Raw genomic sequence first — 12,411 nt, forward strand, 5'->3', positions numbered from 1 at the left:
CACCCCGAGTCCACTTTATTACAATATGTAGATGATCTTCTGCTCTGCAGTCCCTCGTGGGAACAGTCTCAACTTGACACTGCGTCTCTACTTAACCTTCTAGCTTCCAGAGGTTACCGAGTATCCCCTGTCAAAGCTCAAATCTCTTCCCCTTCTGTCACTTACCTTGGATTCCTTCTGTCTCAGCAAAGAAAGTCCATTACCGTAGACAGAAAACGACTCCTCTCTGACCTGCCCGTTCCCAAAACCAAGACAGAAATCCTTTCCTTTCTAGGCTTGGCTGGGTATTTTAGAGCGTGGATCCCTAACTTCTCCCTGTTGGCAAGACCCCTATATGACCTCAGCAAGGGCCCCCCTGAAGAACCATTAGCATCCTCACCCTGACACTCCTTCATTAAGCTCCGTCAAGCCCTTGTAAAAGCTCCAGCTCTCCATCTCCCTGATTTGTCAAAACCCTTCTCATTATACATTCATGAGAGGTCCAGTCAAGCTCTAGGAGTCCTAGGCCAATATTATAGCCCATCCTTTGCCCCAGTAGCTTATCTCTCCAAGCAATTAGACCCCACAGTTCGGGGATGGGCCCCCTGCCTAAGGGGATTAGCCGCTGGACAGCTCTTGCAGAAAGAAGCTCATAAACTAACATTCGGAGCGCCCCTTACCATTCTGTTCCCACATCACCTAAAAGATCTCTTAACCTACAAAAGTTTACAGACTCTCCCCCCCTCCAGACTCCTGACCTTACTGTCCTCTTTCCTCCAAAATCCAAACATTTCTTTCCTCCCCTGCCCGCCCCTAAATCCGGCCACTCTTCTTCCTCTGCCCTACTCTCCTCATACTCCCTCGCATGATTGCCTGGAAGCCCTTCACAACTTCCTTCCGTGCCACTCCACGATCTCCGAAGGAGCCCTCTCACACTCCGACCTCATCTGGTTTACTGATGGGTCCTCCTTTAAACATGAGGGCATCCACTACTCAGGATATGCAGTAGTCTCCCTCGAAGATGTCATTGAAGCACGAGCCCTACCCCCTGGTACAACCAATCAGCAGGCTGAACTCATTGCAGCCACCAGAGCTTGCACTCTGGCCCAGGACACGTCTCTCACATTGTACACTGACTCCAAGTACGTATTCCACATTCTCTTGTCCCACGCGGCAGTATGGAAAGAACGAGGCCTCCTCACCACAAAAGGGAATTCCATAACTAATTCAGCCTTAATTACTAAACTTTTAGAGGCTTCACAACTCCCACACCGACTAGGCATAGTCCACTGCAAATCACATCAAAAAGATGACTCCCCCATTGCAAGAGGTAACAACAAGGCCGACAGAGTAGCCCGGTCAGTTGCCCTATCAGAAAATGCACCAGACAACAATCCGTCTGCCCTTGCAGTTTTAGCCTTATCACAAGACGCCCTCTGCTCTCAGGACAAAGAGTCTCTCTTCCGCCTCTTACATGACCTGTTCCATCCCAGCCCCCAATCCTTAATCCATTTTTTACAATCTTTTTTTCCTCTCTCTCCTGAAGACAAAACCCTACTTAACCAAATCACTTGCAAGTGCACCATCTGCCAACGCACTAACCCTAATACCCCCCTCAAAGCCCGACCCTTCCCGGCTCATCAAGCAAGGGGTAATGTCCCCACTGCAGATTGGCAAATAGACTTCACTAACATGCCCCCTGTACGACGTACCAGATACCTACTCGTGCTAGTAGATACATTTTCAGGATGGGTCGAAGCTTTCCCCACCACTAACAAACGAGCATCCGTAGTTGCCTCTATCCTCCTCACCCAGATCTTTCCTAGGTTCGGGATGCCCACTTCCCTCCAATCAGATAACGGCCCTGAGTTCACTGCCCAAATTATCCAGAACCTCTCCAAGTCGCTCTCGCTCCCCTGGCATTTACATTGTCCTTATCGACCACAAGCTTCAGGAAAAGTAGAAAGAGCCAATAGGACTCTAAAAGACATCCTGACCAAACTATCTCTAGAACTACACCTTGACTGGGTTCGCTTACTTCCCTTAGCTCTACTCCGCATTCGAGCCCTCCCAAAGAAACCTTCCTTCTTGTCACCCTTTGAGATCATGTACGGCCGCCCGATTCTACCCCCGGGGCTCCCTTCCCACAAAGGACCAATTCTTCCCAATATAGCCCTTCCACTACTCTCTCTCCTCCGCACTGAATTGTGGAAATATCAGGATTGGCTCCTTCCTGATCCATCCGCCTCCCAAAATCCTCCTGTCTTACAGCCCGGCCAACTAGTGTTTTATAAGCCACCAGAGGATCAGCCCTCTCTCACCCCGAAATGGGAAGGTCCACACCCAGTTATTCTCTGCACCCCCTCGGCCGCCAAGCTCTCACTGCCTGATAACTCTGTCACCCCTTGGATTCATATCTCCAGGTTGAAACCAAATACCCAAGACTCACCTTCTCTGGACACCCACGACCCATCAGTCACAATCCAGAGTCCTTCGGATACAGCCCAAGACGCTGTCTACTCTACCACGCCTCGTCCCTCTGATCCCTTGAAGCTACGCATCTCCCGTGCACCCTCTTTGCCATCCATACCTGAATCATGACTTTTTCCTCCTTTACTGCTCTCTCGCTTTTTTCCCTCATTCCTATTGTCTTCCCTGCCGCCCCACCCTCCTTTGTATGGCGATTCAAAGTCAAGCAGACTTACACACAGCATCAAACAAAAGTTACTGCCCTCATTGCCACACCAGACTGCCCTCTGAAAGGCTGCTCTGAGCCTTTGTACCTCCACTTTCCTCCCTCCACTGAAGTATTCATTTACAGCTACCTTTATTCTCCCTACCTCTGCTTCCTCTATGACCAAAGACAAGCCTATTGCAGGCGATGGCAAGACACCTACGGGGGATGCCCCTACTGGTCTTGCACCATTCACTACATGGGTGACTTCCAGTACCCACAGTATTACTCCTCCAACCGTTTCATGAAATATCCCAACGGCTCATTCTCCTTATCAATCCCAGATCCCTGGGACTCTCGATGGGCTGCTGGAGTAACAGCCTCAGTTTACTACAAGGGGTCCTCAACCCCCCATGGTACCCTTCATGTCTCTCGAGAGTATGTTCCCTCTCGCTCCCAGATCTCTCAAGTTGCATCAGATATCAGACATTCCGAAAAAGTCATTATCCAAACTCTTGACGGCGCCTCTTCATCTTCTTATTCCTCCTACTCTTGGTTACAGCTCATTCAAGACACCACCATCTTTCTCAACCACACCCTCAACACCGCCAATTGTTTCTTGTGCGCATCACTACAGCGCCCACTGCTGGCCGCCGTGCCCCTCAATATTTCCAACTACTCCTTCTATGCAGAAGGACAACCCCTCCGTCCCCTGGCAGACATACCCCTGTGGGAACCAGAATACTCAGATAATCTCACCATCCACCACTGTGTAGGCCCAACTCCACCCCCCTCCAGTGCACTTCACTGCCTCTCTATCTACACCCCTACCTCCGGCTCTAAGACTTTTACACAACCGGGACACTTCTTTTGGTGTAATGGCAGCCTTTTCAACTCACTACCTCTCAACTCCGATACACCCTGCATTCTCGTCACCCTAATCCCACAGCTTACACTTTACAGCATGGCAGAATTCCTTGAGCTCCAACCTCCCTTGCACTCGCGCACAAAAAGGGCTGCTTTCCTTCCCATCATGGTCGGTATCTCTTTAATCACCTCAGCCATTGGGGTGGGGTTTTCGGGAGGAGCCTTGGGTCACTCTCTATGGGCAGTTAGAGATCTCGACGCCAAACTTGAGGGAGCCCTGACATCCACTGCCGATTCCCTAGCCTCTCTCCAAAGACAGGTCACTTCGCTAGCTAAAGTCACCCTTCAAAACCGGCGGGCCCTAGATCTGCTTACAGCCGAGAAGGGCGGCACCTGCGTCTTCCTCCAGGAAGAGTGCTGCTATTACATCAACGAATCCGGCATTGTAGAAACTGACATCACCAAACTCACTGACCTTGCCTCCAGCCTCCACTCTGCTTCCAATTCCAACCCATTCTCTTCAATACTAACAAACCCCCTCCTCACCTGGCTCTGGCCCATTGCAGGCCCCATAATAGTCATTCTTCTCGTCTGTCTCTTCTTACCCTGTATAATAAAGTTCATCAAATCCCAAGTCGGAAAAATCTCTAATCAAGCTTTCAACCAGCTTTTACTCAGGAACTACCAGCTTCTGGCCACGGAAGACCCCTCACCCTCACGTGACCTCCTCACCACATGCTGAGATGGACCCCTCTCTCCACTGGAAACTGTTCCTGGAAACAATGGCCGCAGACGCCTGGCTCCTGACACCCATATCCTCTTGGCACCATTGGAATCAACAAGTCCTCAACCTATGGTTACAGGGAACCTTCATTGATTTCCAACCTGAAGAAGTCCACATCTACTCATCCTTACTGTGGGGAGTCCTATCAACCCTTTCCTCCCAATCCTCAAACCCTCACTCCCTTCTCCGCCCCTGTTCAGCAGGAAGCAGTCAGAGAGAAAGCAACGTCCACAAACCCATAGAGGAGAAAGGGGGGAATGAAGGGTCCCCACCAGTAAGATGGCGAACTTCCGGCTTCTTTTCGGGGTCCTCGGTTCCCGCTGGCGCCACCTGAAGCCCAATCACCTCTCGCCCCCCTCCCAATCCCAGCACCTAGCCAACAGCCACCAGCCCCATAGAAGTAACACCACAATCACCCTATGCCCCATCCTATATAACCCAGCACCTTTCCCTAATAAAGCGGAACTCTCCGGTGAATTGCTGTTGTGTGTCGCTCCTTTCCTTCAGTAGGTCCTGGTCCAGCTGGCTGGGCTCAGCCCCTCCTTGGCCTTTAAACATGGCTGCTATCTGTCTGCAAATGTCTAGGGGTGTGTAATTGTTAGCACAAGCTTAAGAATGTCTTGGCATTATTATCTCATCTGTGAACAGGTAGCAGGATGCCCATGGTGGCAGAGAAAGAAACTGCCCATCGCCTGAAAGTGAAACCAGGTGACGTGATATGAAAATGCAGTGTTACAACCTGGGCCACTGCACCTGGCAGGGCCTTACCCTGGGAATGCCAAGTGCGGTTGGGAACAACCTTTGTGTCTTCCACAAAGAAGAGAAAGCTGAGTCGGCAAGCTCCCCAACAGCTACATGCTGGATGGCTGCTGGCATGCCTTGTTTAAAATGTTACATCTTGTGAGGATCAGACTAAACTACAGCTTCCGAAGGATTTGTGTGTCAGAGGGCTCATTTCTGTCAACCCTCCGACCCATTCATCTGCAGAATTACTTCAACTCGTCCCTCACTGTCTACCTCAAATTAAATTCCAGATGGGAAAAAGATTTTTGATATAAATCAATCTATAAAGTCCTAGGAGGAAACATTGGGGTATTGTTTTTAAAATCCAGAGTGAGAAAGAGCTTTCTAAGATGGGGGTATTAAGCTCAGATATTATGATGGAAAGAAGAACCACTTTTACTATATTAAAATTTAAGATTTTCTGTATAGAAAAAATAAAATCAAAAAACAAACAAAAATTAGGGGAAATATTTGCACCTCCCCCCACCCACCAACAGCAGACAAAAGGCTAATTTCTATGACACTTTGACTACTTTAAAAAAAACAAAATGCAAAACAAAACAAAAACCCAGTAGGAGAAGAGGACACAGAAGGCAGTTCACTAGAAAATACATAAAATGGCTTAGAAAATATGAAAAGATATACAATCTCGTAATTTCAGAAAGCAACTTTAAAATAAAAACGGAACGTCGCATTCATCCATTGGACAAAAATCTTTCCTAATGCACAGTACTGATTAGGGAAAAGGAAAGAGACACTTTCAGACACTGAATAGACTGATTGGCATATCTTTTTTGAGAGACAATTAAATATAATAATAGCACTAATAATAGGAATAGTTTACATTTACTGAGTATTTGCTATGCTGGATGGGACTTTGTACTATGTGTTTTAGATATTCTAATTCATTTCCTCCTTACAACAACCAAGTGTAGTGCCTATTACTATCCCTGTGAGAAAGCTAAAGCACAAAAAGATTAATAAATTTGCTCAAAATCACATGCACAATCAATGGAGTAGCTGGATTCAAACTCAGCCTGAAAAATTCAGTTTTAATTGCCAACCTTGGCAATACCCATAAAAATTCAAAACGTTTATACCTGCTATCTATATCCATTCATTACGATTAGGTCTGGCTACACAACACAGAAAAGAAAATAACCATAACTTAAACAAGGTAAAAGTGTATTTCTTTCCCAAGTAAATGAAGTCTGGAGGCATGCAGCCAAGATTGGTAGGACAGCTCTATTCTATGGGGTGCTCAGGATTCTGGTTCCTTCCAGTTTACCACTCACCATCCAAAGGTGTGGCGGGAGAGCTCACGGTCCAAGGCAGGATGTGAATTATAGCAAAGAATAAGTAATGAGTGGCCAAAGATACACATCAGTTGTTTCTCAAAAAAGCTCAGAAGCTGCCACATGATACTTCCCCTTGCGTTGCTTTGGGTGCAGAGAAGGCTGGGAAATGTAGTCTTAATTCTGAGCAGCTGGGCTTAGCTAAGCAGTGGTGATACTGCGGAGGAGGGAATGAACGTGGAGGGGGGGGCTCTTTCCTGCCTGCTGACAATGCAATTCCAGTACCAGGAAACTTCCCACCAGATGAATGGCATATTTCAAAAACACATTACAGATCTTCCTGGACTTACGATGAGGTTACTTCCTGACAAACCTATCATAAGTTGAAAATAACGTAAGTCAAATGCACTTAACAAACCTGTTGGATAAAAACCAGCCCAAAATGGAATCTTTTGCTTCCACAATAGCAAACCAAGACTTATTTGCAGTTTCAACCTCTCCCGAAGATGTGACCTTCAAACAGTCCATCTGAAATTCCCTGATCAATGTTAGGGAGGTAATCTGCATCCAGATACCCCTGCATTCTCTTCCCCCCAAAATAGGAGGCTCTGGTCTGCAACAATCCCTCCTCTCCTTTTGTGAATAACTTCCTCACCTCACCTGCCTTCTGCCAATAAAAACCTTCCATTTTGTACAACTCCTTACAGTGCCTATGTACTACAAGAGACTTTGCCAGATTCATGAATTACTGAATATAAAGTTAACGAGATCTTCAGATTTACTCTGGTGAATTTTCATTAACACATCTAACCTTACTGAACATCAGAGCTGAGTGTTACCTGCCTTAAACAAACCTACAATTGGGCAAAATCATCCACAAAGCCTGCTTTATAATAAAGTATGAGACATCTAGTGTGACTTACCAACTGCTGTCCTGAAAGTGGGAAGCAGCGTGGCTGTGTGGGCACAGAATGGCTGTGAGTGCGTTGGTGTTGACCCAGAGCTGTGCTCACTGCTCACCCAGTGTCACCAGGGAGGAACTCGCCACATAGCTAGCCCAGGAGAAGATCCAAAATTCACACTCGGTAGCATGGTTTCTGCTGAATGCATAAAGCTTTCGTGCCGTTGTAAAGTTAAAAAATCCTAACTCCCCATTTAGGTTGGGGAGTGTATACTGGCTATTCTCCATCTATCCTTCCAGATACGTTTTCGACCCCACTCTGCCTGCCTGTACCCTACAGACTGGCCTGACCTCTGCAGACTGCATCAGTTGGGCTTCCTCGTCCTCTGGCCTCCACTTGGGTTTGGTGGCTGGGCCTGTAGGAAAGCAGAGAGCTAGGGGAGATGCTAACTCCCACGGCTGTGGATTTGGCCAGTCATAGAGTCCAGTTTTCCTCAGGACACATACAGTCATGGCCAGTCCCTCAGTCCTGCGCCCACACGTCCTCCTGAGTGGCCTCTCTCCCACGGCTAGGGCCATGGGGGCTTCTGTTAACACTGCTCCTTCCCCCTGCCCTTTTGCGCCTAGGGGAGGTGAAGGCTTCTCACTCTTGCTGGTTCCTGAGTACTGACCATTTATCATTAGGTCCAATAATCCTGCCAGAATCTGTGTCAAAAGCCCCTCCATTCAGCTAAGCGCTGGATGTACCATCTGCTCCCTGCTGGACCCTCGTTGATACAACATGTACAAGGACTTTCACTGCAGCATAACAGCAATAGGCTAGAATCAAATTAAATATTCATCAATAGGGGACTGATTACATACATATGTTGCAGTCAGAGTAGAACTATTATGTACCAACTTAAAAAAATGTCTCAATGTACTATGCATTTAAATTTTTAAGAGGGTAGATCTCATGTGTTCTTTTTTTTTTTGACATGTTCATTCATGTAATACTCTTTATAGTCATGATCTCATTTAACAGAAAACTTCCTTAATATTCCCAACTGGTATACAAAGTTGTTAAAGGGGAAAATCTGAGTTTTTGGAGAGCTTAAGTACAGATCTTAGAGATTTTTTTGTGTGAAAAATAACAATTTATCATCTTAATCATTTTTTTCCCATTCTGCTTTTTATTTATTTATTTTTTATTATGGTATCATTAATATACAATCACATGAGCAACATTGTGGTTACGAGATTTCCCCCATTATCAAGTCTCCACCACATACTCAATTACAGTCACTGTCCATCAGCATAGTAAGATGCTAGAGAGTCACTACTTGTCTTCTCTGTGTCATACTGTCTTCCCCGTGCCCCCCCATATTATGTGGGCTAATTAGAATGTCCCTTAATTCCCTTATCCCTTCCCACCCATCCTCCCCAGTCCCTTTCCCTTTGTTAACTGTTAGTCCATTCTTGGGTTCTGTGAGTCTGCTGCTGTTTTGTTCCTTCAGATTTTGCTTTGTTGTTATACTCCACAAATGAGTGAAATCATTTGGTACTTGTCTTTCTCCGCCTGGCTTATTTCACTGAGCATAATACCCTCTAGCTCCATCCATGTTGTTGCAAATGGTAGGATTTGTTTTCTCCTTATGACTGAATAATATTCCATTGTGTATATGTAGCACATCTTCTTTATCCATTCATCTACTGATGGACACATAGGTTGCTTCCATTTCTTGGCTATTGTAAATAGTGCTGTGATAAACATAGGGGTGCATTTGTCTTTTTCAAACTTGGCTCCTGCATTCTTAGGGTAAATTCCTAGAATTGGAATTCCTGGGTCAAATGGTATTTCTATTTTTAGTGTTTTGAGGAACCTCCATATTGCTTTCCACAATGGTTGAACTAGCTTACATTACCACCAGCAGTGTAGGAGGGTTCCCCTTTCTCCACATCCTCACCAGCATTTGTTGTTCCTGGTCTTTCCCCAACTATGTATAAAATACAGATACAAATATATACTTAGATGTGGATTTAGGTAGATAGATTTGCATGTGATATATGTATATACATATATATGTGTGTATATATATATATATCAACATTTAGAGGTTTTTGTGAAAAAATTAGAAACTATAAAAACTAGAAAATAATAGTGGGGAAGAATAATGGAGGCCCAGAGTAAGACAGAGATTTATTTTCACTGAATTTCATATCATGTGAAATTTTACTATGTATATATTACCTTTCCAAAAAGTGAGTTAGGAAAAAATATTGTTTTGCTCAGGACATATATAGGAAAGTGTGTAAGTAGGACAATAGCATCCTTTGATATTCCACTACTGTAATTTGGATTCCAACTTCATCTCCTCCCCACTCTCTCCTTGCTTTATCCCCTCCTCCAATTCAGGGCTACTCAGGACCCTCCTTTCTAAGAAAGGGCAGCACTTCATCCCCTGGGGGCTACTGTGGCCTTACTGTGGCTCGTCCCACTTGAGCTTTACCATGATTCAGAATCTTCTTGCCTACTTACAGTTCTTAGAGCTAACCTTTCAAGGTCTGGCCTTTTAGAAAATTAAACTATCTTTTTGCAGGTACTGCAAAAAGATCTTACTCTCTCAGTTTACAGCTCTTAGAATACAGTGAATTCTCCTAGGACAGGACTCTGGGGTTGAATTCAAAGGCACCAGGGTACTTACTGAGGCTTTTGTCTTTGGAATCCCATTTTTTCCTTCATTTATTGATTTCACATCGATTTATTGAACACCTGCTCTGTTCTAAAACTGTAGGAGGTACTAGAAATTAAGAAAAGGAATGAGCCCTATCCTCAGAGATTATGCCTTATGGAGGCAACACAAAAGTATAAGAGGTGCCAATAGAAGTGAATATAGAGATTAAAGTCAGGGCTCAGAGTGGTCAGTTATAATCAGGGACCACGATGGGTACCTAGAAGGACTTCCTGAGAGTATGAGAGATGGGGGGTGGTAATGAAAGCTGAGTAGGGGTGCCCTAGGAAGGACACTTAAAGCAGCAAAGCAATGTAACTTGAAGCAGAAATTTAAGGAGACTTAAGGTTGTCCGTGGAAGTTTACAATGAGGAATCAGTCTGTGGAAGGTCACTTATGTCATCATCCTCCTAGATGGAATCAAAAGGGAAAGGCAGAGTGTCTACTACAGTCATTATTCAGGAAAGAAAAAAAGAATGGCTAAATGTTTGTTGTCTTAGATGCATTAAAATGTGTTTCTGTTAAAATGCTGCCTCAGAATGTTCTTGTACCTGTGGGGGAAGAGACATCTAGGTATGAAATAATCGGGCAAATGAAGGAAATTGCTGATAGCTGATCATGCTAGAGCACAGCAGCATGGACAAACAGTCAGGGAATAATAAGGATGCAGAGGTGGGGGCAGGACTGTATGGGAAAGGCCTTTCCAATCATGCTGGAAGTGCAGGGGAGCACAGCTTAGCCAGGCAGTGGTGGGATTAGTTTTGTGTGTTAGTAAAACCACTCCAGTGGGGAGTATAGATATGAGGTCAGTTATGAGACTATCTGCCCAGATTGCAGGTTAAGAAACATGTGATTTATACAGTAGAAAAAACTCCATCCTTGCCTTCCTCTTTATGCTGTCTGTACCTGGTCACCATGAAAGCTGCCTGACACCTACTAAAACAACCCAATCAGTAACTGGTGGTAACTGAGTACCTTTATAGTATTGTGGTAGACATGTGGGGGCAGAAGATATGAAGTACAAAACACAGTCCCTGTCCTTAAGAAACTTGAAACTTAAGGGACAGTGGAGACAAGCAAACATGAACAATTAACTAACAATAAAAGTCAGAACCTGTGTTGAAATACTACTACTTCCTGTCAGCATCAAGGATCAGACACTTTATTGCTTTACAACTGTTAATATTGCCAACATATTAGAAAGTTCCATGAGTGCTGGAACGTTGTGGGAGGTTGGCCTTTTCCAAGAACAGGCATTTCCCAAACTTGTGCATTGCGACACCGGCTAATCTAATCAGTAGGCTCCCTGTCCTCTGCTTCCTGCAGAATGCCCTGGCACTTTTTTCTGACTTACACCACCACCTGGCTTAGCAAAGTAGGTCACATCAAGGTGTTTGGCTCAGAGACAACGAGAAGCTCTGGACCATGCGGTAACTGAAAGAGATGGTGATACTACCTTCTGTAGGGACACTGAAGAGTAGGAAGACCAATAAGCGGATTATAGCTATTGCCATTCTTTTTATCTCTAACCCATCCTCCTCTTCCTTTATTATAAAAGCCCATGTGTACTCCAGTAAAATATACAAATTCAATACATTTCTATTATCTTGCCACAGAGTGTCGTAAAAAATACTATCTTACATTGTATAGCACATTTCTTTTATAAAATTCTCTCACATGAATCATTGGACCCTCAAAGCAAACTGTAGAAATGAGTATTATTGACCCAATTTACTCGGGCTTCATTTCAGGCCCAGGCCCCGTCTCACTCCACTGCTGGAGCTGAGTAAGCGGGTATCTTATGTGCTCTCAGGGGTGGGAGCTCCTCTCCTGTGGAGCAGCCCAGCCTGGTTTCAAATGTCACTTTTCTCTACACCCTCCCTCTCCTACCCACCAACTCTTTCTGCTGATTCTCTCTCCATGGGATTCAATTCAATAGGCAATTAATGAATGCCAACCACAGGCCAGCCAGTCACCACACTAGGAATTGAGATGACCGCACTGACACCCTCAAGTGTAGCCCAACTAGCTGGGGAGGCAGGGAAGCAAATTATTATAATATGGCAACTGTTACAATAGAAGGATGCACATGGTAGTACAATAGTTCCAAGAAGGAAGTGATTAACTCTGACTGGTAGGCTTAAGTACATGGTGGCTGAGCCAGAAGTTGAAAGATGAGTACACAGGGTAGAGAGGATGTTCTAGGCAGAGGGACCAGCCTGGGCAAAGGTAAAGGAGTGGGCAGCTGCAAGAAGTCCAGTGCAGCTCACCTCTTATCTGTATCAACACCCTGGATAATTGGAGAAAAACACAACAGTTACTTCAGGGCCACTGACCTCAAGTGAGGTCACAAGGCTACTCATACCCCTAGATTACTAATTTACAACTTCTTTCTCTGCAAACTTCCAACTGTTTTC

The 12,411-nt window shown here is 45.2% G+C and overlaps 1 protein-coding gene and 1 long non-coding RNA gene across 3 annotated transcripts in view; one reads left to right on the forward strand and one right to left on the reverse strand.

Moving 5' to 3' along the window:
- Window positions 1-4,960, forward strand: part of LOC140849940 (endogenous retrovirus group FC1 Env polyprotein-like) — a 125,085-nt gene extending 120,125 nt beyond the window's left edge. The window contains exon 2 of the mRNA XM_073239008.1: window positions 2,403-4,960. Coding sequence (XP_073095109.1) covers window positions 2,577-4,262 — 1,686 coding nt within the window. The 5' untranslated portion in view covers window positions 2,403-2,576 and the 3' untranslated portion in view covers window positions 4,263-4,960. The remainder of the gene's footprint in view (window positions 1-2,402) is intronic.
- LOC140849941 (uncharacterized) overlaps window positions 1-12,411 on the reverse strand; it is a 194,431-nt gene that overhangs the window by 151,714 nt on the left and 30,306 nt on the right. The gene's annotated exons all lie outside the window — the stretch shown is intronic.

This window comes from Manis javanica, chromosome 6, assembly GCF_040802235.1.
Source record: "Manis javanica isolate MJ-LG chromosome 6, MJ_LKY, whole genome shotgun sequence".
NCBI classification, from domain to species: Eukaryota; Metazoa; Chordata; class Mammalia; order Pholidota; family Manidae; genus Manis; species Manis javanica.